Genomic DNA, 25,488 nt, shown 5'->3' with positions numbered 1-25,488 from the left:
TCCCCATCCTACCCTTCTCACTTTTCTCTCCCCATCTCCCCTTACCCCCCTCCCACCCCACCCTTAAGATCCCGATTTTTTGCCTGGCAATCTTGTCTACTTCCCCTACCCAGGAGGATAGCTATATGTTTTTCTTTGTGTTCACCTTCTTATTTAGCTTCTTTAGGATATCAAATTATAGACTCACTGACCTTTATTTATGGCTAGAAACCAATTATGAGTGAGTACATCCCATGTTCATCTTTTTGGGTCTGGGTTACCTCACTCAAGATAGTATTTTCTATTTCCATCCATTTGCATGCAAAAATTGAGAAGTCATTGTTTTTTACCGCTGAGTAGTACTCTAATGTGTGATGAAGTCTCAATCCTGAATATCTATGCCCCTAATATAAAAGCACCCACGTACGTAAAAGAAACATTACTAAAACTCAAGGCTGCCATCAAACGGCACACACTAATAGTAGGAGACTTCAACACTCCTCTCTCACCAATGGCAGGTCAATCAGACGGAAACCTAACAGAGAAATAAGAGAATTAATGGAGGTAATGAATCAAATGGGCTTAACAGACTTCTATAGAACATTCCACCCAAAGAGGAAAGAATATACCTTCTTCTCTGCAGCTCATGGAACCTTCTCGAAAATTGACCACATACTTGGTAACAAAGCAAACTTCCACAGTTACAAAAAAATATTCGTAACCTCTTGCATCTTATCAGACCACCATGGATTAAAGTTAAAATTCAACAACAATGCTACCCCCAGAAAGCCTACAAACTCATGGAAACTGAACAGTCAACTTCTGAACCACACCTGGATCAAGGAAGAAATAAAGAAAGAAATCAAAGTCTTCCTTGAATTCAGTGAAAATAAAGAAACAACCTATTCAAACTTATGGGACACTGTGAAAGCAGTCCTGAGAGGAAAGTTCATAGCACTAAGTGCCCACTTAAAGAAAACAGAGAAAGCACACATTGGAGACATAACAGCCCACCTGAAAGCTCTAGAAAAAAAAAGAAACAGACTCACCTAGGAGGAGTAGAAGACTGGAAATAATCAAACTGAGGGCGGAAATCAACAAAATAGAAACACAGAAAACAATCCAAAGAATCAATGAAACGGAAAGCTGGTTCCTAGAGAAAAATCAACAAAATTGATAAACCCCTATCCAAACTAATCAAACGGCAGAGAGAGAATATGCAAATTAATAAGATCAGAAATGAAAAGGGGGACATAACCACAGACACAGAGGAAATTCAAAGAATCATTAGATCTTACTACAAAAGCCTGTATGCCACAAAACTGGAAAATGTAAAAGAAATGGACACGTTTTTAGATAAATACCATATACCAAAGTTAAACCAGGACCAGGTGAACAATCTAAATAGACCTGTTAGTCGCGAAGAATTAGAAGCTGTCATCAAAAACCTCCCTACCAAAAAAAGCCCAGGACCGGATGGTTTCAATGCGGAATTCAACCAGAACTTCCAAGAAGAGCTTATACCTATACTCCTTAATGTATTTCACAATATAGAAACAGAAGAGTCATTGCCAAATTCCTTTTATAAAACTACAGTCACTCTGATATTTACAGCTTTTAATTCAGTTGAGAAGGGTGGGCGGAAGAATCCCAGAAGTCTGTGCATCCAGACCCAGACGACCCCGGATGTGCTGTCCTCAGAAAGAGTACTTGAGTTGGCGCAATACAAAACAAAATGTGAAAATCAAAGTGGATTCATCCTACACCTCAAGCAGCTTCTTTCCTGCAGCAATACCAACTTTGAAGCATTAACAGTTGTGATCCAGCACCTCCTGTCCGAGCCGGAGGAAGCTCTGAAGGAACACAAAGCCCTCTCTCAAGAACTCGTCAACCTCCGGAGAGAGCTAGTCACAGCTTCAAGCACCTGTGAGAAGCTAGAAAAGACCAGGGATGACTTGCAAACAGCATATGAAGGATTTGTCCAGAAATAAAGCCAGCACTCTGGAGCCTGAGACAAACTGACACACAGACCTAACACTGACACCACAGGCCCTCTTTATTAACACCATGGAGGCTTAATACACTGCAGTCAATGGCCAACAGGTGAAAATCCCATCCTCTGATCCTCTAAGCTAGGCACAGCTTCTAGTAACTTTAGTTAGAAGGTTCTAGGAGGGAAGAGCAGCTGAAGGCCAGGACTCATTAATCCCAACAACACACTTCCTCCAACAATGCCACACCTGCTCCAACTAGGCCGCATCTCCTAATAGTGCCATTCCCTATGGGCCTATGGGGATCTATTTTTATTCAAGCCACCACAGAGTTCCTGAAGGAAAAGCCAAAAAATATAATGAATAATTGGGAATTGGATTTACTGTAGGTGAGAGAATGCCCTCTTTGGAAAAGACAGAAGATGAACTCCAAAGGTTACGGGGAGTTAACACAGGAGAAGGGTTGGAGTCACCCCAAGATAATGGCATAGTGCATGCCAGTGTCCTGAGGCAGGAAGTATTTAGGAGTTTAGGGACTCTGTAACACTGTGACTGTGAGGAGATGGAGGAGTAGGGAGAGGAGGCAGGGAATGCAGAATGACTCACCTCTGCCCACAGAGGCACAGTTCATTGCACAATGTAACACTAGCACGATTGTAAGATTAAATGGAATTCTGTTTAACTACTCTCCATCTAGGAGAGCAGATTACTTACTCCTTCTGGACAACAGATGCTTGAAATTAGCCAGACCATTTTTTTTTTTTTTAATGCAGTGGAAGGTGCTGACACTGACTCTCAAAACCGACTAAAGGAAAGAATACATGTCTGTGGAGTGCTCAGCCACACATGGGACATCCGTATCGATCCTCCCTTCTCCACAAGGTTCAGGGACCATCATAGAAGAGGAGGTGTAAAGGCCTTAAGAGCCAGAGCTTGAGGGAGAGACAGAGCATAGCAGTTCCTTCTAACCATGACGGGACCACTAGTCTTGTGAACACACAACGGCTGTGGTTGCTTGCACAAGACTTGTACAAGCTCAACCCTTGATTTTTGTCACGATCCCCACTAGAGGTAGGGTGATCATAAGCCCCCATCCCTAGCTGAGGAGCTATTGACAGTTGATGGGATGAGAGTCAGTTTTCTTTAAGGGTATAGCCCTAGTTGGTGGACCTCACTCCAGTGGATGGTTCCATACCCATGAACAGCACAAATTGGATTCAGTGTGTTAACTACGTGTGAAAAATGAGGATATGAAATTAGGAGCGGTGAGAGATGAGCGTGGAAGAGTTGTGGGGGAGGGGAAGGCTAGGTTGGAAATACATTGTATACAGACATGAAATTCTCAAAGAATTGATGAATGTGTCTTTTAAAAATAACTTTATCAGAAAGCCAAAGATTCACGGACATAAAATACTTGATCCCACAAGCCCTCTCTTTCTTCGGATGCTTCTTTTGAAATGGAAAGTCTCAGTGTAATCCAGGTTGGTCTGGCGTTTCCTCCTTCTTCAGCTCCAGGTGTGTGCAGGGTTTTAGGTGTGCGCTCCTGTGCTAAACTGGTTAGTTAATGAGTAGATTATGGCCACATTTCAGCTTCTTATTAACATGAAGACTGGGTCTTCATGAATATTTTTATTGTGGGTGCAAATTTTAGTACTTCTGTTAGATACTGATAATCATGGGAAGCCTAAAGACAGCCCTCTAGATCTCACACTGGAGAAGGCTGTGTAGGAGGAGGCTGCTCGTTTGTTTCCCGGCCACCCAGACCTGAATAATAACACTGAAACTATACTAATTACAGCACTGTTTGGCCAATAACTTGGCATATTTCTAGCTAACTCTTACATCTTAAGTTAACCCATTTCTATTCTTCTGGGTATCGGCATGAGACTGTGGATTACTGGTAGGGGTCTGGCAGGCGTCTTTCTCCTTCAGCAGCTACATGGTGTCTCTCTGACTCTGCTTTCTTTTCTCCTCTATCTCTGCTTGACATTCCTGCCTTGTTCTATTCTGCCCTGTCATAGCCCCAAGCAGCTTCTTTATTCATTAACCAAAAAGCAGCACATATACAGAAGGACTTCCCACACCAGGCTGGTAAAGGCCAAAACACTGCTGTTCCTCTTTGTATTTGGGGTGGTTTGTATTGACCTTTCTGGTGCCATTCATGACTGCATCAAGCATGCTGTCACAAGAATCCACTCATCTAGCCCTCACATTAATAAGTCAACCCCTTCTACATGGGAACAAACTGTTAAGTTTAAAGGCATCACTTACTCCAGTTCTAGGGGATCTAATGCCCTCTTCTGACCTCGGAGGGCACCAGGTACATATGCCATATATATGCATACATATAGGCAAAGCACCCATGCACATATACATACATATAGGCACAACATTCATCATATAAATAAGTGTAAACAAACAAACAGTACTGCCCTCTAGTTGCTCTCAGAGCAAGAGCATCTAAGGAAGAGCAGAAGGCAGAACTGTTAAGAGATTTGTGGGAGCCGGGCGGTGGTGGCGCACGCCTTTAATCCCAGCACTCGGGAGGCAGAGGCAGGTGGATCTCTGTGAGTTCGAGGCCAGCCTGGTCTACAAGAGCTAGTTCCAGGACAGGAACCAAAGCCACAGAGAAACCCTGTCTCAAAAAAACCAAAAAAAAAAAAAGAGAGATTTGTGGGATTTATGGAGCAGGGGCTGAACATTGCTATACGAAGCTGCACGGTCAGAGATGCTGTCACAGGGCGGTACCCTCACCCTGAGCTGAGAAGGCTGAAGAGCCAAACCCTGGCGGACCAAAGGGCAAGAATCACAGTGCGAGTAGAACCCCCAGACAAAGACTTCAATCTGCGACTTATTAGCATAATTAATGATTGGTTGTTTTCTCTCTCAAATGAAAATGAGTTTGCGAGATCGAGTAATTGAAGGCACTAATTACACAAAGCTTTGCAGGCCTGCCCCAGGCAGAACTGGGTGTCTTTCCACTTTGATTTGTAGCCTCCTTGCTTGGCAGCACCGCTGTCTCTTTATAACCACCGTCTAGACCCCCAGATGCCCAGATTTTCATGCTGCCCTTATCATTCCCTTGCAGAAGAAAAGGGTCAGGGTAATGAATGAGTTCACAGCAGGGTTGGGTGATAATTTAATAAAATTCATGGCCTGGAAATTTTTGTATTTACAAAAGGGATTTCACTAAATAGGGTATGATATTTTGGCCTGGAAACCGATGTGGAGAGCCATTATCAGAAAAGCTGGCAATGTTGGAATGATGATTTTGTGTGTGTGTGTGTTAAATGAACCATTGTTATGCTTGTGTTAATATTATTATCTGAATGAATCATATATGAGACTCCTTGTATGGTCTTGGTAACTTCTACACATCTGAAAGCATCTAAAAATAAAACATTTAATGCATAGATTGCATCTTATAAAGACGCCAAATGATGTTCAGAAACAATTATGAAATTTGAAACATAGAAAACATACTACAGAAGGTAAGGCCATTTCTCCAGCTTTTCAGCCATTTACTTGCTAAACACTCTTGGTTAGTATATCATTAGCTACCTCATTCTTGAGCTATAACATTCTTTGCATATTAGGCAGTATGTCTAAATTAAAGACATCTATTCTTTCCATTGTAGTAGTGGGGGAAGAAATCTTTGAATTAAAGTTGTAAAGTAAGAAACACACCATTGTCAAGATGCTTGAGTCTGAAATTCTAAATTAAGCAAACACTCACTGATAAGCTCGGAAATGAGGGAGAAAAAAACCAGGGTCACTAACTTGCCACTATTTGAAACATCAAAAGAATAAAACTTACCTTAGTTTTAAATACTCTTCTAGGCTTTGTTCTTTATGTAATAGCAATGTGGTGGGCCATCAATATTCTTTCTGTGGCATAATTTAAAGCAATAAGTGCTTGAATACATCTATTTAGACCCGTATCCATAAGAATTGACTGTGTATAATTCTAAGGGTGTTAAAATTATGTGAGCATTGAGAGAAGTCACAATTTTCCTCTTTGAATAGATTGGCTGGTTGGCATCTTGTCAGATGAGACGTTAACAGAAGCTTGTTCTATTATTGATATAAATTGGTTGACTTGGCAGTTGCTACAGCAATAAGCCATAATGAACTACAGAAAATGAATGTGATCCTCTTAAGATTATACCAAAAAATAGAATATTTACAGGAAGGCAGAGGGTGACCTGACAAGAGCTCAAGATATATCTTCTTTGTAGAAAGTAGAGGAAATAGCGTCTTCATTGGGATGCAGTGTGATGTGCTTATTCAGGTGTGCATGGATGTGTTGGCATGTGCAGGGATGAAGGTGCACCAGTGTGTGTGTGTGTGTGTGTGTGTAGAGGCCAATTTCAGCATCTTCCTCCATCATACTCCTCATTATCTCCATCATCACCGTCACAATTTCTGTGGCTTTCATTTGAGACAGGGTCTCTCAGTGCGTCTGGGATTCAGCTACTAGCTGGCCAGTGAGTTCCAGGGACCTCTTTGCCTCTGCTGAGATTGCAGGCATGCATCGACATTCCTGACTTTTTACATGTGTGCCGGGCATCTGAACTCAGGCCGTCTTACTTGCACAGCCTTTTGAGCCGTCTTCCAGCTCCCGGGACTTTACTTAGGACCATACTGGCACCTGCTTTTGCTTATGGTAAAGGATTGGTTTTGACTAAGGAGAAAAACCCCTAACAGGAGATAAACAGGTATTTTTTGTCAGAACAGGGTCCAGAAATGGAACCATGTGAGGGGATTCTGAGTGGGGTGAGAAAACAAGAGTCTTGTGGTCCTTAGCATCAGGAATTTGATGTTGTCTGTGAACAGTTTCTGTTAGCATACCTGATACCATGTAGTAAAAGACTTTAGAAATCACTTAATGCCCTAGCGTGAGCAGGGACAGCTCCCTACAGCAAGGGGTTTGCTGGGTCTCTATTGGTGTGGCTAATTTTGACAAGTTGCTTTTATAACAGCCTGTAAATAATACCTCTCCCCAAAACACTATAAAATACATCGTTTCAGGAATTCTTAGGCTTGCCAGAGAATCACGCTTCTTTAAAAAGCTGTTCTTGAGCTAGTTAGGTGGCTCAGCCTGGCACTTGTGCCAGACCTAACAACCTGAGTTCCATCCCCACAACCCACATGGTGGATTGCAGCAAGTGTTCTGACCTCCGCACACATGTTATGACATACGTTTACCTCTCTGGCCCTCCCCCTGCTACACAGGCAAATAAATACATGTAAAAAGTAATAAATTAGATGTGCATGGAATTTGCGTCTACCAAAGAAAGTGAAAATTTGAAATAAATGGGACCACGAAAACCTGTTGTAATCTTTGGTTAGGGAAAGCAGTAAAGACCACCAGCTAGTTGGGAGTAATGATTGCTACAAGAATGTAAGATGTTACTCCAGGGCCAGGACAGTATACTCCTGACTCAGAATAAATATATAGTACTTCACTTCTTAGGATATAGATGTCAAAACGTATAACAATTTTGAAACAGTATGCTTAGTGTAGATACTGTAATTTTGGTATGGGTTGAGTCCTTCAAAACAGTAATTTTCTGACTATGCTCTACGGAGTATCAAGTACGCCGGATCTCATTGAAATTGGGCCTGTTCAAATATATCTCTAGAATCACTAGTCTAGTTTAGTATGAAGATATATTATTAAAACATGAAAAAGTACTTCTGTCTAGCAGCTCTTGACTTCCCTCACCCACAATGACCATCTTCACTCTGTTCAAAGCTTTCCCTGCAAATGCATGTGGCCTTGCATTGCCCTTAAGGAATTTCACATTTTCTACCAGGAGCAACTGTCTGTTTTGCATTTGGTTATTACCTTTGTTAGTGTTTCTATTGCCGTGATGAAACACCATGGCCAAAAATCAAATTGGGGAGAAAAAGATTTATTTGTCTTATACTTTCTTTATTGGAGGACGTCAGGACAGGAACTCAAACAGGGCAGGATCCTGGAGACAGGAGCTGATGCAGAGGCCATGGAGGGGTGCTGCTTACTGGCTTACCTCACATGGCTTGTGCAGCCTGATTTCTTATAGAACCCAGATCCACCAGCCCAGAGGTGGTACCACTCACCATAGGCAGCGTCTTCTCCCATTGATCACTGAGGCCTTACAGCTGGATCTCATGGAAGCATTTCCTCAACTGAGGACCCTCCTCTCTGATGGCTTTCCATGGTCTCAAGTTGACACAAACCAACCAGTACAGTCACTAACCGATCTTACCAGACTTGTACTAAGACTCCGTCTGTTCCAAAATCAGGCTGGCCAGGGACAGAGCCTGCAATGTCCTCTCCACCCTACCAACATGGCAGACCTGCAGCTTGCTTGAAACAGTGAGGAGCCTGACTTTATTCTCCTTCTACGTGGTTCTAAGAAAGTGTATTTGTGGGAGAGAAACAGACAAAAAAAAAATCAGCCCTCATCCAGAAAAACATCTTAAGCATCTCTTGGTTAATTCCGTGTTACAATGTATCAAAACAATACATTCCACTGCTGTGGGTTGTACTTGGAAGAGTTGTGGTCTTGCCTGAGCAGGGATAAAGTTCTTCTCTTCTTATGCCAACTACATTAAGGGGACTTTCAATTCATCATTACATCAATAATTTAAGATGTTTTCTTTCATCTAAATGTGTCCTGAGGCAGGTACTAGACAACTCATATATTGTAAAAAAGAGAGAGTTCTTTATTCCAGTACTCAAAGTTCCTTATGATCTGCAGAAATTAAACTTTAGTTTAATTGAAATTTGGTTGTAATTTGAGGTTTTATAGCTTCCTTGGGCCACCTGCTGCAAATTTTAATGAACCCTTGAAGGATTGCAGCATTTGCAAATACCAATTTAGCTCTGTTCTCCGGTGTTACAGACATGAAAACACTTCTTTTTGTTTAATGTTGAGCTCACAAAGTTGCAGAGGAGGCCGCTTGTAGGTTCCCGGCTGCTCAGCCCCGAAATAGTCACACAGAAACAATATTGCTTAAATCACTGCTTGGCCCATTAGCTCTAGCTTCTTATTGGCTAACTCTTACATATTAATTTAACCCATCTCTATTAATCTGTGTATCGCCACATGGCTGTGGTTTACTGGCTAAAGTTCTGGCATCTGTCTCCAGCGGGGCTACATGGCTTCTTTCTAATTCCTCCCTTCTTTCTCCCAGCATTCAGCCTAGCCTACCCTGCCTACCTCTATTCCGTGCACAGGCCCAAGACAGTTTCTTTATTAACCAATAGTATTCACAGCATACAGAGGGGACTCCCACATCAATCCTCCGAAATACCTGTCCATCTTGCAGAATGTTTGTATTTTGATTTTTTTTATTCATTAGTGTGTCTATCACGTACACACCGGAGGAGCATGGTGCACTTGGTGGCTCCTGAGCACAAACAGCTGGAGGAGGACTGAGCCTGAAGTTGGTGGCCATCAATCCCTAGTGATCCTCCTGTTGCCACCATCCCCTCCCGAGGGCTGGTTTTAGGCATGTGTGCAGCCCTACCTGGATATGTATACCCAGGTTCTCACACATGAAAAGCAGATAGGCTTGTCTGCTGAGCTCTGGGTTTCGCTTTTAATAACAACTTCATTTAGATACAATTAACATATCACAATGTCAACTTTTTAAATGATTAAGTTGTTTTGACCATAACCACAGAACTATGTAGTCTTTATTAAAAATGTCAAAATACCTTTTCTCACCGCAAATGATGTCTTGTACACATTAACGGTCAGCTTCTCCTTCTCGCTCCGCGTTTGCTGGAGCCGCTAGCTGACCTCCTGTCTGTGTATGTGCCCATGCTGGACATTTCATGTAAATGGAATCACACAACATATAGCCTTTTATAACTAACGTTTTCGTTCAACATTATCCTTCAACATTATAAGATGAAAATGAAGTACTTCATTTCTAGTTATGGTTGAATAATATTCCATTTCATGGACATGCCGTATTTTATTTAACCATTCATCTGTTGGTGCACATTTGATTTTACTTTTGTCAACTATTTGTGATGCTCCTCAAAACATTTGTGCACACATTTTTTGCCTGAACATAACAATTTTCAGTTGTTATGTGCATGTATGTGTCCCTAAATGCATGTATATGAGCATGTGGAGGCCAGGGGTTAATGATGGGTACCACCCTTTATCACTGCCTGCCTTACATTTTAAGACAGACTCCACCTCTCACCTTGAAGTTCACCCCTTAGGAAAGACCAGCTGGCCAACAGAAAGTCCCTGAGATTCATGGGTCTCTATGACCCAACCTTCAGACTGTATATGTACACAGCCGTGTTTGGCCTTTATGTGGGTACTGTGGACCCGCACTCAGGTTAAAAAGCAGGATTTATTTTGGTTTAGAGCTTGAATATACTGTCTTTTGTGGTAGAGAAGGCATGGTGGCAGAAACGTCAGCCAGCTAGGTTTATCTTGACTTAGAGTTTGAGAGTATATCCTATGTGGTAGAGAGGCATGGTGGCAGGCCATGGACCAGTTGGTCACATTGCACCTGGACAGGAAGCAGGGAGGATGGATTACAACCCCATTTTGCCTTCTGTCTTCTTCCCTTTGTGTTCACTTCAGGACTCCAGTGTCTAAGACTGGTTTCGCAAAATGCACTGGAAAGAATTTATCCTTCTATTATCTAGCAGATGTCACTGAATGTGTAAAATTCGTTATTCATCCATAGTATTTTAGAATTCACCAGTGAAGTGATCTGGACTTAAGATTTCCTTGTGAAAGTTGTGAGGTTTTGCTGAGCATATGAACCTGTTTGGGTATGCATGTGCACTGTAGTACATGGAAAGACTGCTTACGTAAGAAGCACGTTTCTCTGCCATACAAACATTTTTATTAATTACTTGAGAATGCCATACATGCATATAATGTATTTGATCATATTCACCCCTGAGTCCTCCCCACAACTCCTCCAGAAACTTCCTCTATCTTGACTCCCTCAAAACTTCATGACCACTTTTCCTCCTATTGGAGCAATACCCATAGCGAAAACTGACTTTCCTTCCCTCAACCTATCAACTATGGCTCATTAGCCCCACCCTTCCGTCCATGATGGAATGTACATTGAATTGACCTGCAGTTTTGAGTGGACAGTTGTGAGATCATGAGTCATCTGTGCTTTCAAATCCAGAAGACACTGACACTGAGTTTGGATGTGTGGATGGAAGCCCAGAAGACACTAATATTGAACGTGTGTGTATGTACACACAGACATTGAGTGTGTGTATGTAGACAATGACATTGAGCATGTGTATGTACACACAGACATTGAGTGTGTGTATGTAGACAGACATTGAGTGTGTGTATGTACACACAGACATTGAGTGTGTGTATGTAGACAGACATTGAGCATGTGTATGTACACACAGACGTTGAGTGCATGTGTGTAGACAATGACATTGAGTGTGTGTATGTAGACACTGATATTGAGTATGTGTATGTAGACAATGACATTGAGCATGTTATGTAGACACAGACATTGAGCGTGTGTATGTAGACACAGATATTGAGTGTATGTGTGTGTAGACAGACATTGAGTGTATGTATGTAGACACAGACATTGAGTGTGTGTATGTAGACACAGACATTGAGTGTGTGTATGTAGACACTGACATTGAGTGTGTGTATGTAGACACTGATATTGAGTGTATGTCGACACAGACATTGAGTGTGTGTGTGGAGACACAGACATTGAGTGTGTATGTGGACACAGACATTGAGCATGTGTATATATACACAGACATTGAACGTGTGTATGTAGACACAGACATTGAGTGTTTATGTAGACACTGATATTGAGTGTGTGTGTGTAGACACAGACATTGAGTGTGTGTGTGTGTACACACTGACATTGAGTGTGTGTGTGTGTACACACTGACATTGAGTGTGTGTGTAGACACAGACATTGGGTGTGTGTATGTAGACACAGACATTGAGTATGTGTATATAGACACAGACATTGTGTGTATGTAGACATTGACATTGAGTGTTTGTGTGTGTGTATAGACGTAGACATTGAGTGTGTGTATATAGACACAGACATTGAGTATGTGTATGTGTGTGTAGACACAGACATTGAGTGTGTGTATGTAGACACTGACATTGAGTGTGTGTATATAGACACAGACATTGAGTGTGTGTGTAGACACAGACATTGAGTGTGTGTATGTAGACACAGACATTCAGCGTGTGTTGTACAGAGGCTGGAACTTGACCTTGGTGTCTTCCTCAATCATTTTCTACTCTTGTTTTTGTGAGGGGATCTCTTGATGAGCCTGAATCTTACTGATTAGCTGCCCATGGGGATCTACCTGTCTCTGTCCCCCATAGCTGGGGCTCAGACATACACCACCATGCCCAGATTTTATGTGGGAGCTGGAGACACAAACCTAATTCCTCATGTTTGCAAGCACTGTGCAGACTGAAACATCTTCCAAGCCCTTATTTATCATTTTAAAAGATTAAATTACAAAATCAATCTCTTTTACTTATAGAACTACTTACATTTTTAACTTCTTGGGTAAATTTAAGTGCTCTACATCTTTCTAGGGAAGATCTATACTCCATCATAGCTGTTTGATTTTCTGTAATGTGACTTTATGCTCTCTTGTATGCCTTATTTCTTTAGAGTTAGTAATAATGCCCTAGTTCCTTTCTTCCTTGGAACTACCACACCATTCTGAGATACATAATAAATTCGAATTCACTGCAAAGTCAAGAGGTGTATTGTTTGTATCTTCTTCCTTTTTGAATAAGGCTTCATTTTGTTGGCGTTGTTGAACCAGTGATGGCTTCACTGTCTCCATTCTTGGTGTACTTCTCTGTCACCTCCTGTGATAATGTACATGTGAGATGTTTTGTTCCTTCCCTCCAGGGGACAGCTGTGCTAGGGCTACATTTTTAAATGAAAGTGCTATTTTCTGTGACGTGCGCTGGCCTCGTGTGTGGTTGATGGCACACGTGAGAACGTTTCAGTTGATTTGGGAAGATGCTCTTTTCTTTTCCTGGAAGTTTTGGGATCTTCTGTTTGTCCCTGTTGGCTTTCAGCTTTTGATGATTTTGTAATGAACAGGATGTGTCTGCCTTACTTTCCATGCCAGATTCTTCCTTACCTTCTCCCTCTTCTCGGTCCCAGGTCTCAGTTCCCACCCTCTCTGCTTAGTGTTTCTTGAAACTGTAGCTCAAGGTTGTCATAGTTTCCTAGCATTCATTTCATTCTGCTCATGCAAACTCTTCATTTATGTCTCTTCTTAGATTGTCATAATTACACCCTGACATACCTAGTCAGCCTGTATTTAACAACTAAAAATAAGTATGATACTCATATTTGAAAGTTTCACTGAGTATTTGCATATTGTTTTTATAGGATCAAGTCAGAAACCATGAGAGAACAGTCTCCAATCCATGGTTATTCTATTCACAAAACTGATCTTATGAGGAAAACCTGTCAATCCTTTATGGATACTTTAGAAAAGCAACATTACAGACACTAAGTAATAATATAGAATCCCATAAATAAATATTTAAAATAAATTCAAATTTCCACAAAGCACTCATACACCAAAATAAATTCCAAGTGGACCGAAACAACTTTCTAAAATAAAATGTTTGCAAATATGTATTTAACTGAGGTGAGAATGAGAAAGTACGTCTAAGCCCGAAAATCTCTTGGTATATTAAGAGGGAATTGAAACATTTTATTACATGAAAACAAAACATTTTTCTTGAAACATTTTATTACATGAAAACAAAACATTTTTCTTGAAACATTTTATTACATGAAAACAAAACATTTTTCTTGAAACATTTTATTACATGAAAACAAAACATTTTTCTTTTTCAGATTTTATATCTGAAATTTGTTTATATCCCATTGGTCATGTGTGTTTCTGTGTGGCGTTTGTGGTATAGATACACTTATGCCATACTATATCTGTGGGGGTCAGAGGACGACATATCAATTTATCCTCTCCCTCTCCCATGTGGTGTCCAGAGTTAAACTCGGGTCACCGGGCTTTGAGGAAAGTGTCTTTACTTGCTGAATCATCTCCCCTATCCCTCAGACTTTTCTTTAAAAAAAAAAATTAAAGTATAATGATATCAAAAGACTAAGGATAAACTTGATTAGAAATATCAACTACAAATATAACAGTGGGCTAATAACCTAAGCCCTTAAGGAATTCTTGTAAGTGTGATAGGAAAGCAAGAGAATCTATGGTTTGAGTAAGGACATGGACAGTTTGCAAAGGTGAGCAATATCGCCAGAAGCCCACAAAATATCTCCACTAATAGCCAGGAGGTTAGAAATGAGAAGTAACGGTGCCCCTTGACTGAAAAGCAATGGATTTATGGATTGCTAATATTCAGTTCTGGCTGGAGAGAAGGCTCGCTAATGAAGAGCACTTGCTGCTCCTCCAGAGGACTGGAGTTAGGATCCTGACACCCACGCTGGGCAGCTCACAACCACTTATTCCAGCTCCCGAGAATCCAGTACCCCTCGCGGTCTTCATGGGCGCCTGCAGACACTCGCACAGATACACGCACATACCCTCAAATAAAAATAATCTGGTTTTTAGAATGAGAGAGAATGGTCTACTTTTCCTTGATAAAACAGGCTATTACATGAACTGTGACTCAGCTGCGTTGGCTTGGACGACTGCGGTGAAATTCTTAGGTTGGGTAGCGCGTACGGATTTGGTTCCTAGAAGGACTTCTTGTAGAGGCTGCCTCTCCCCACGTATGCGCCTCCAATGCCTTGTGCCACCCAGAGCTTTGCCGTCTCTCACTCTCCTTTTGAACTGTCCTGTTTTAATAATATTTGCATCTCACAATTGTACATATATGGGCTATACACTGATTATATAGCCATGCATAAACGTGTGGAATAATTAAAGCAAGCAAGTTAAGAGATTTATCACCTAAGTGCTTAGCCCTTCTCTATGGTAAGCACATTTGGAACCTCTTCTCTTAGTTTTGTAAAGCTGATTGACTCACTCACCGTGCTAGGCGGTGGTTTTGTTTTTAGCATCATCCCCTTTCCCTGAGTCTGGTTACGCCCGTTACCCCCAGCCTGGAGTCTGCATCCACCATCCTGATTTTGCTCTTTGTGCGTCTATATCGGTTTTAGAAATGTGGTAACAGAAACTCTCTGTGCTTTCTTTATTTCACTTTCCAGAAACTTCTCCACTTCCATTCCTCTTATTACAAGTGGCAGGATGTCCTTCTATAAGGCTGAAGCGCATCCTATCCTGTGTACGTGTGTATCACATGTTCTATATTCTATCTTTAGTCTCAGAACATTTAAATTCTCCTTTGTGATTAGTGCCTGTGAACATGGGGAAACGAGCATCTCTTCAACAAACTGATTTCAGGTTTTCTGAGTTAAATGTCAGCAGTGGGATAGCTGGATCACAGGGTAGTTTATACTTACTTACCTTTCAACCAGCTCCCTTCTGTTGTGTGTGACTGCTGTGATGTTATATCCCTTGTGTGCTAACAGGTGTGAAGTGCCATTTTATTGTGGGTTATTTTGTCTCTGTTTTGTTTTGATTTTTCGAGACAGGATTTCTCTGTGTAGCTTTTGGAGCCTGACCTGGAACTTGCTCTGTAGACCACTCTGGCCTTGAACTCACAGAGATCTGCCTGCCTCTGCCTCCCAAATGTTGGGACAAAAGGCATGTGCCACCACTGCCCAGGTATTGTGGTTTTATCTAACAGGCATGAAGTGGTTTTCATTTGCATTTTCCCAGTGATTGTTGATGGGATCCTAGGGAAAACAACTGCCTAGGAAAATATCCATACAAATTCAGCTTCCAGGGCATGAAGAGGCTAACACAGCTATACTCCAGCATAGGAAGGCCACATCTCAAGTCGGTAGCAGAACTTGCCAGCATCTTCTGTTCTATTACTTTAATGTTCATGAAAGAAACAAGGCTAAAGGGCCATAGGGGCTCGCATCAAAGTGTGGTGAGCCAATGACCCCAGACAATGTGTTATGGGATTGAAGTCCCTGTCTCTAGTCCCTACGAGGACCCTGCCTGAGGCTTTGAGGTTGAAGCCTAAATTGTAATGGAGGCCTCAGTATGTTGGAGATGGCAGACCATGACACAATCCGTGAAGAAGGATACAGGCACAGGGTGGACCCACTCCGGAAATGGCTCTGTTTGCTACCAGGGGCAGCACCCAAAGAGTCCAAAACTGTCTGCTGTGAGTCCATCACAAGTCCTCATGTCAGACGTGTTATTGTAGGCTTGTTTTCCTTGCAGGGCCTCCGTTTTGCTTTGCTTTCTTCTTTATGCCTTTATTCCTTCCTTTTGTTAGGGATTGTTTATTATAGGATCTTCTAGAGACTCACAGTTAAAGAGTCTCAGAACTGACTTTAGACCTTTTGACATTGTCCAGGCTGGTAAAGTCCAGAGGGGACATTCAAGATGGACTAATGAATTTTGCATTCTGGGTTGAAAATGAGGCCTGAGGGGAAGGGAGCATGAGTGATGTCGTGATTTAAAATGATGGGCTGGAGTGTCAAGTTGAGTTGTAGTGTTTAATCTTCGTTGTTAACTTGCCTGGATTGGAAATCACCATGGGAACACGCCCCTTGGCTTGTCTGTAAGAACATTTCCAAAATGTTTAACTGAAGAGGAAAGCCCATACGCTATGGCAGGATCTCTGTCCAGAATTCAGTGTTCTAATTCACAATGACTAACAAGGGTAGAAATTGCTTCTTTATTAGAAATTCCATTGGCTTTGGCTTTGTCATAAAACATTTAACACATTTGACTCTTTTAATATCCAAAATGGATTTGTTGTGTTTAATTTTGTTTTAAATTCTCCTTCAATTTAGTACCTGTATTTTCTAAAAATAACCAGTTAGAATATCATTACCATAACTCCTTATAGTTTTAGTGAAATTTTCACATGATTGATTCGCCCTGAAAAATAAGAGATATGTGGTTTTCAATGCTGCATCACAAAGCAAACACTTGGATAAGGTTAACGTAACTCTTTTTAATATTTATTTATTTATTATGTATACAGTATACAATATTCTGTCTGTGTGTATGTCTGCAGACCAGAAGAGGGCAGCAGACCTCATTACAGATGGTTGTGAGCCACCATGTGGTTGCCGGGAATTGAACTCATGACCTTTGGAAGAGCAGGCAATACTCTTAACCACTGAGCCATCTCTCCAGCCCCCTACTCCAAGTATTCTTTCTTCCTACTTTATAGTCTACTGACCACTGTCTATTAAGGCAGCCTCCCATCCAAGAGTTAACGTAACTCTTGACCTGTGGTACAAATCCATCGTCTCTCTACAAATCTGCAGTTTAAACTTTAGAAACTACCCAGCTAGGGCTGCACGTGCAGCTTGGGTATGGTGTAGACTCGCTTAGTATTAACACAGCTCTGCGCTCCATCTCCAGCGCTGCGTGAAACTATGGTGACAGGTGTTTGTTATCCCGGCAGTTTCCAGGTGCAAGCAAGAGGACCAGGAGTTCAAGGCCATCCTCAGCTGCTTAGCGAGTTTGCATCTGGACTGGAATACATGGGATACTGTCTGTTTATCTTGTAGATTAAGAAAAGGAGACTATCAGAGTTGTTTTGATTTGCATTTCTCTGATGACGAAGGATGTTGAACATTTCCTTAAGTGTCTTTCAGCCATTTTAGATTCCTCTGTTGAGAGTTCTCTGTTTAGGTCTGTACTCCATTTTTGATTGGATTTTTTGTTCTTTTGATGACCAATTTCTTGAGTTGGTTTTTTTTTTTTTTTGATTTTCGAGACAGGGTTTCTCTGTAGCTTTTTAGTTCCTGTCCTGGCACTAGCTCTTGTAGACCAGGCTGGCCTCGAACTCACAGAGATCCTCCTGCCTCTGCCTCCCAAGTGCTGGGATTAAAGGCATGCGCCACCACCGCCCGGCCTTAAGTTTTTTTTATATGTTTTAAAGATCAGACCCCTGTCTGATGTGGATTTCATCTTACACCTGTAAGAATGGCCGAGATAAAAAACACTGATTACAACTTATGCTGGAGAGGTTGTGGGGAAAAGGGAACATTCCTGCATTGCTGGTGGGAATGCAAGCTGGTACAGCCCCTTTGGATATCAGTGTAGCAATTTCTCAGAAAATTAGGAAGCAACCTTCCTCAGGATGAGTGGATATATACCACTTTTGGGTATATATCCAAAGGATACTCAATCATGCCACAAGGACATGTGCTCAACTATGTTCATAGCAGCATTGTTTGTCATAGCCAGAACTTGGAAACAACCTAAATACCCTTCGACCAAAGAATGGATAAGGAAAATGTGGTACATTTACATAATGGAGTAGTACACAGCATAAAAAATAACGACATCTTGAATTATGCAGGAAAATAGATGGAGCTAGAAAACATCATTTTGAGTGAGGGAACCCAGACACAGAAATACAACCATCACATGTACTCACTCATAAGTAGTTTTTAAACATAAAGCAAAGAAAACCAGCCTACAAACCACAATCCCAGAGAACCTAGACAACAATGAAGACTCTAGGAGAGACTTAAATAGATCTAATCTACATGGGAAATAGAGAAAGACAAGATCTCCTGAGTAAATTGGGGCCATGGGGAACTTGGGAGAGAGTATAAGGGGAGGGAAGAGGAAGAAAGGGGAGTTGAAGAAAATATATAGCTCAATAAAAACATTTTTTTAAAAAAGAGGGTAACTTTATATAGCTGATCAATGACTCTCCTTTCCAGCTGTGAAGGGGCAGTCACTGTAGGTCCTTAGACCTCCTAGGTGTGACAGCAGAGAAAGGGGAGGAAGGAGCCACCCTCAGGGTTGAGACGAAACAGCAGGCGTTGTTCTTCATGTTCATGTGAGCAAGTTGGTTCATTCCATATAGATAAACCCTACACAAATATGACCATTTCATAAATAAAAATTATCATATTAAACCTCTTTTCATTCCTTCTTTGGTAATCATTGTCTGTTAATAATACACATAGAGAGCAAACTTTGAACTGAAAAATATAGTTTTCTTCTATGTTCAAGTCTTTGTGACTGGCTTCTTGTGAGTGGGTACTTTTTGTAAATTAGTGATTCCCTCTCTCCAGAAGTTTGACCTCTTTTGAGAGACTTCAGTATCTGAAGAGTGACTATTATCTTCAAGTGACAGTAGTGATTTCAAGTTGTCTCTCTCCTCACGTGGGGAGTGTGAAAGCTGGATGCTTAAAGCAGCTTCTCCAGCGTCTTATAGCACATCCTTGGCAGCGTGTGGTGTTGAAAGCTGGACCTTCTCAGCGCAGCCAGAGCCTCAACTCTTGACCACAGCAAAGTGCACACATCCCGTCCTCGAGTGCCTTGGCTAGCAGCTATTCTAGGAGTACAGTTGCCTGCACTTCTCAACTAACTGCATGAGCTATTTTTAAAATACTGAACGTGGTGATTACAATGAACCTCTTCATTTGGGGGGGGGGATCTATAGAATTTGTCAAAATGATAAAACTGAGCAGCCAAACATGATTTTAAAATTACTTACTTAATGGGACTCTTGTTGGCGGGCTTGCTTTAGAGATCTATGTGTCTTCCCGGAATGTAAGTACTCATTACAAACATTTTGAGAAAATTGGTCTATACTCCAGAATGCTGAACAATAAGGATATTTTCTGATCTCTTCTGAAAAAAAATTACCGCTAATTATAGAAAATTAAGTGCAAATAGTACCAACATAGTTATTAGCACCACAGATTTGATGAGCTTTCCTCCAAAAGGAACTATAAATTATATAAAATAGCAATTATGATACTGAATAAGGCTTGTCACTGTATCCCGTGGATATCTACTCTTAAAAATATGGGAGGTGTATTCCTAAAAATATATTGTGGGTTAAAAATGGAAGATCTTCCTCTCAGCGCTTTTTAATTCTTTTAACATTTCTTGAGTGTGTGTGTGCATGTATGTGCACATCCATATTATGATACATACATTTCCATGAATTATTTGAAATCAGATTATCATATCATGAATAATTTTATTGATCTAAGCATGTTCTGAGTAGACCTGATATCACTGACTCCAGTGGCCTGTGGTGGGTAGAGGGGTCATCTCCTGGGATGAAGCGACAAAACGCGTGTTTGCCACCTGGTTTTCTCACTTATTACGGACCTTGGAACTCCTACTGTAAGGTGGAAATTTCTGTGGGAAAGTGTCTCCCCAATGTCCTGAAGGTTTATGAGAAGGAAAGGCACCCATGATTATCATGAGTCTGCCTGTGGCTGAGAATGGAGAATAGGCAAGTGTTAATGATAGCATTGGTTTTTTTGTTGTCTTTGAGGCAAGCTCTCACTGTGTAGCCAAGGGTAGCCTTCAACTCCCTGTGTAGCTCAGGTTAGCCTGAACCTTGCAGCCCTTATATACTCTGGCTTTCTGAGTGCTGGGGGTAGAGGTTTAGAATGCCATGCACGGAACTGGTATTTTAAAAGGCGAATTTCCTGTCGGTGCTGGGTGTGTCACCAAGATTCTAACTCGAACTAGAAAATAAGCCGGATTATCCAGAAGATTAAATTAAAGGTCCTAAAGGATTGGAGTAGAGCCCAAGCCAGAGCGGATGTGATATTAAAGTCAGACCCGAAAGCAGGCGCACCCTCAGCAAGAGACAGAAAACCTCCACATTGTCATCTGAGTCAAAAGAAGATTCACCACTCGGACTGCCCGGGCTCAAACTCTGACACCATCTCCAGTTTTATGACATTTGTAATCACTAGTTCTATGTCTCAGAAAAAAAGAGAAGAATTTTACAATCTTCACAGGGCTCTTGTCAGGATTGGGTTGATTTATGGAGAGCCCAACAACAGGGCTTAGTGGGTCGCAAATCTTAATTCTTAGTGGATGTTACAATAATAGCCATGGTATACCAGCCCACTTAACAGTGGCTGTGGCTTTCGCTTTTCGGAAGTAAAGAACTTGGGATAATTAAACAGCATGCAGTGTTCCTCAAGGCGGTTTTTCATTACTGAGCCATTTCCTAGACCACAGTAGCTAATGAGAACTTTAGTTCTAGAACTAACTAGTCCCGGGACTCCAGTTGGACGGATCAGTGCCCTGAGCACTCCCTGCTCCCTCCCGCTGCTCCCAGGGAGACTCCTGCAGGAACTCCAAAGGAACTGAAAACCACAGACCTGAAGTCAGGTCCCATCTGCCCAGGACAGACTGTGTGACCTTCAATAAGCCTCCGGTTCCCTCTTAATGTGCTGTTGAAAGCTAGACTAGACCGGTGGCTTTCAGAATGCCTCAGGAAGATATAGGGAACGCAGTACACAGGGTACGTCAAATGAAGGCTAATTCTTCGAACACAGTTTGAAGTTCAAACTTTCCGTCTTGGAATTCCATATGCATTTGCTGAACGAGAATCACTGCTAAATAAATGAGTTTTGGCTTTGTTGGGGTAAATACCCAGGAGAGATACAGCCGGCTCATATGTTAGGTCTGCTTTAAGTTCTCTGAGAAATGTCTACACTGACTGCCGTAGAAACTGGACTGGTTAACATTTCCCCAAGTAGTGTCCACACCATAGCCTTCAGACCCTCACTGTATTTACCCTCGTGGACTGGTGCCACACGGAGTCACCATGTAGTTTTCACTTGCATTTCTCTGCCCGAGTGGTACTAAATGGTTTTTCATCTTTCTTGGCTAATTAGATGTTTAAGAACTGTCCATCCACTTCATTAGCCCATTTGTTACCTGAGTTATTTAATTTAGGGGGTTGCGTGTGTGTGTGTGTGTGTGTGTGTGTGTGTGTGTGTGTATTCTTTATACCACAGAGATCATCGCACATCAATATTTTATTCACATTTTGATCCATGAGGCATTATTCACAGTGGCTAATCTATGAAATCAGCCCAGGTGTTCATCAACAGAAGAATAGCTAAGGAAAATACCATTCATAAACATAATGGAATTCTTGCCACACATAGAACAGAGTGAAGTTACAAGGTTTTCAGAAAAACAGGAATGATAGAAGATCCTCAGTCTAAGTGAATTAAGTCAGTCTCAGAAAATAACAAATACTTCATCTTTATTCTTAATTTTGGGTCCCAGACTGTAGAAAAATCAAACCATATATGTATAGGATGCATGAAAACAGAAGCAAAACCACCCAGTAGAACAAAGGAGACCAGTGGGGGTGGGGATGAGGAAGAGGAGGGAGAGAAGGGGCTAGGAGGAGTATACCTAAAGTGCCTTATATTCTTGTGTGGAAATTGCATTTGTAACCAATTTATTTTGTTTCATTTTATTTTTTATTTTACATCCCGGCAACAGTTTAACATAATTTAAAGACAAATTATTTTTTTAAAAAAAAAAGCTTTAAGAAAAAATAGAAGTTTTACCTAGATGAACTCAGAGGTCCCTTCAGCTACTGTTCTGCTATATGTGCTGAGATGCTTATAAAATTGTTCAAACATTGAGAAATAAACCTATGGATAAAGGCATTGACTTCCAACTCTGGAGTTGCTGAGTAGCTGGAAGAACAGCATGGGGTAACACGGCACGGTGCTTTTTCATACTTGAAATAGAGATAAGAGCAAATTCTGTGATAGGCCTTGCACCTTAGTGCTTGGACACATCCTGTTTATGGAGAGCACATACGGCCAGATGCTAACTAACCGTTCTCGTGTGTGTGTGTGTGTGTGTGTGTGTGTGATAGAATTGTGAATTTTTTTTTATAAAGAGAAAAGTAATGATATGGCCGTGTGTAATAATGTTATCATGAGTATACCTTATTCAGGTTATTCTAATTTTACAATATGGATAAAGTCTTCAGATTTTAGAACTTTTTGATTGTGGATCAAATGCTATACACACTTGTTTCCAATTATAGACGGTTCCCTGTCAGTTACTCCAGTGTGGGCAATCTCCTTCATACACAGACACATGATGATCTCTGGTAGAGTGAATCAGGTCTCCGCTGCTAAGAGAATTTCCAGTTTGCCCCTCTCCTCTCCTCCTCTCCAGTCTCTCCAAAGTGGTCTTTTCCTTCCTGCACCCTGAGCTTCACCTGTTCCCCTCTGGTTTCTCCAACTTTTTTTTAATTGATTTTTATTGAGCTCTACATTTTTTCTCTGCTCCCTTCCTCCTTTCAACCCTCCCCTAAGGTCCTCATGCTCCCAATTTACTCAGGAGATCTTGTCTTTTTCTACTTTCTACTTTCCATGTAGATTAGATCTATGTAAGTCTCTCTTAGTGTCCTCATTGTTGTCTGAGTTCTCTGGGATTGTGGAACAAAGCCGTTCTCTTAAGCGCTATATGCTATAACAGTCCTCTTGTTGCTTGGTGATTTCTGAAATATCCTTTTCACATGAAGTCTTTACAATTACGATGCGGCGTTGCCGTTAGAAGTAGATGGGAAACAGATCTCAGGAGCACTGGGTTCGATTGATTTGAAGAATGGGTGAGGGAATAAAGTCACTCCTTTCTCTCTGGACAGAAAACCTCTACTGAAGAATAGGTCTATAGGATATGCTTATAACTTGGAATGCCCAAATGTTTAGGCCTCACTTCAACTTTCTGAAAGTAAAGAAAACATGTGTGTCTATAAATATATACACACAGAGAAAGATGGCTTCTCCTTATAAGTGATTAACACATAACAAGAACTGGACTCCTCTTGTAAGCGCCACACATGCCCCGAGTTGGAGACTACTCCTGAGCCTTCTCACTAGTTCTGTCTCCTGTCTACACCCATGACTGCCTCTATTCTGCCAGTGTGCGCATGTGTGTTAATTAAGATGCACTTTCCGTAGTTGCACCGCTGTGGTGTGCTAGGGTGGAGCTGTATCACCTATTAACACTTCAGCACGGACTGTTCCATCTTGATTTTCAGATAGTTGAAGCTTGATTAGTGACATTAGGGCACAGGGACGATTCCATGGAGAGTAGAGATCAGGAAGCCCCACAGCATGAAGTGAGGGGGTTCATCCACGTGGAGCCAGAGTCAGTGCTATTGGGGGGGGGGTGTCAGGAGCACAAATTGAGATATTGACCAAAGGGTGTCCTACGGAGGAGTAATGAGAAGACCAAGTTTGCCCTCTCAGGAGTTACCCAGTGTGTTGTCTATAATCCACCTTAAGCAGATGTCGGCAGAATCACATTGTTTTTGTCCTGGGGTGATTTAATGTGAATATGTTTTTAGACAGTAAATGCAATTGTATGGCTTCTTTTCTAAAATCAAGTTTCTCGAGGAATCATGAGTTTTTGTTCTAATTTCATTTTAAACAATCTATTTTACCTCAAAACCATTCTTCTGAAGGAAAACAGTTCACATGTAGAGAACAAATAATTCTTCCTTTAATAAGACATTTCCAATTATAGCCATGGGGTAGCAAATCTGCTGCAGGGTGCTGGGTTCTCTCAGTGTTCCATATGCTTATTTCTGATTAGAAGGAAGATGCGTGGCTCCTTGTAAATGGGGAATTACACCCTGTGGGTGGAGGGGAAGTTGGATTTTATTCCAATTTTTTTAATTATAAAAGCTGTGAAGAGTCCTCACTTATGGAAAATATTCCTTCAAAATATTTTTTTTGCCTTAATTCTCCATGCTATGGTGACCATTATTTCAGAATTTAAAAGTACTTGGAGAGGACCCGCCTCCCACACTGAAGATACTCTACAAGACATTTTGTGTCGATGTATGGAGACCTTATTAAGTGCCATTTCCATAATTCTTTCTATGCAGGCTCTGCCCACACCTGCTGTCTCCAAAATAAGCCTCAGATATTACAATGTCTTCATCAAGTCAGACCTGCAGATAACAGTTGGCCCAGGGGACCTAAGCCTTCATTTTGTTTTTCACTTGCACTCTTGGTTTAAAAATGTCTCTGCAGATTTCAATTATTTTTAAGAACGTTTTAATATCAAGTTTATTACAGTATATTAAAATTGACCTTCTCCTCCTCACTTTTAGGGCGACCGCGACACACAGGGGCCAGGTGATTTTCAAAGATGCGCTAGCCCAGCAGTTGTGTGAGCAAGGAGGTAAGGACGTAGCGGCCCTGTTCCTGTTGGTTCATTCCGTCTGAGTTACTCACGGCAGGTCCTACGTGTTGTGACTGGGCTGCCGTCTCATTGATGTTCCTTTATCACGATGCTTTAAAATTGAATTATTGACCACCTCATATCCCTACTCATTATTCATTCATTCGTTATTGATAAATATTGACTTCTGAACATATTTGCTGTCAGCAAACAAACCAAAAGAAAATGTATCCTATTTTCATAAAATGTTCTCCTGAATCGCTTTCAGTTGTTGCAGAAGTGATAAATTTGATAGTAGTTATAAAATTGTACAGAATTAATCCCCTTTGATTTGCCACTTAAGTTTCTCATTATTACTTTACACTGTACTATCTATGGCCTTGATTCAATTGGTCTTATCATGAGTTGCTCATGTATCTAAATATTTAGATAGACATAATCAGTATGATTTTACTTAAGTGGCATTTG

General features: G+C 41.3%; 1 protein-coding gene across 1 annotated transcript in view; it reads left to right on the top strand.

Annotated features, from left to right (window-relative positions):
* The window catches only part of LOC121434713 (reelin-like), a 447,768-nt gene that overhangs the window by 167,760 nt on the left and 254,520 nt on the right, over positions 1-25,488 (top strand). The window contains exon 4 of the mRNA XM_041633615.1: positions 24,950-25,020. Within this exon, the coding sequence (XP_041489549.1) occupies positions 24,950-25,020 (71 nt within the window). The remainder of the gene's footprint in view (positions 1-24,949; positions 25,021-25,488) is intronic.

This window comes from Microtus oregoni, unplaced genomic scaffold (assembly GCF_018167655.1).
Source record: "Microtus oregoni isolate MIOR12 unplaced genomic scaffold, Mior012 000044F_ref0000062, whole genome shotgun sequence".
Lineage (NCBI taxonomy): Eukaryota > Metazoa > Chordata > Mammalia > Rodentia > Cricetidae > Microtus > Microtus oregoni.
The sequence above is the reverse complement of the archived record's forward strand: the minus strand, read 5'-3'. Positions and strand labels throughout refer to the sequence as shown.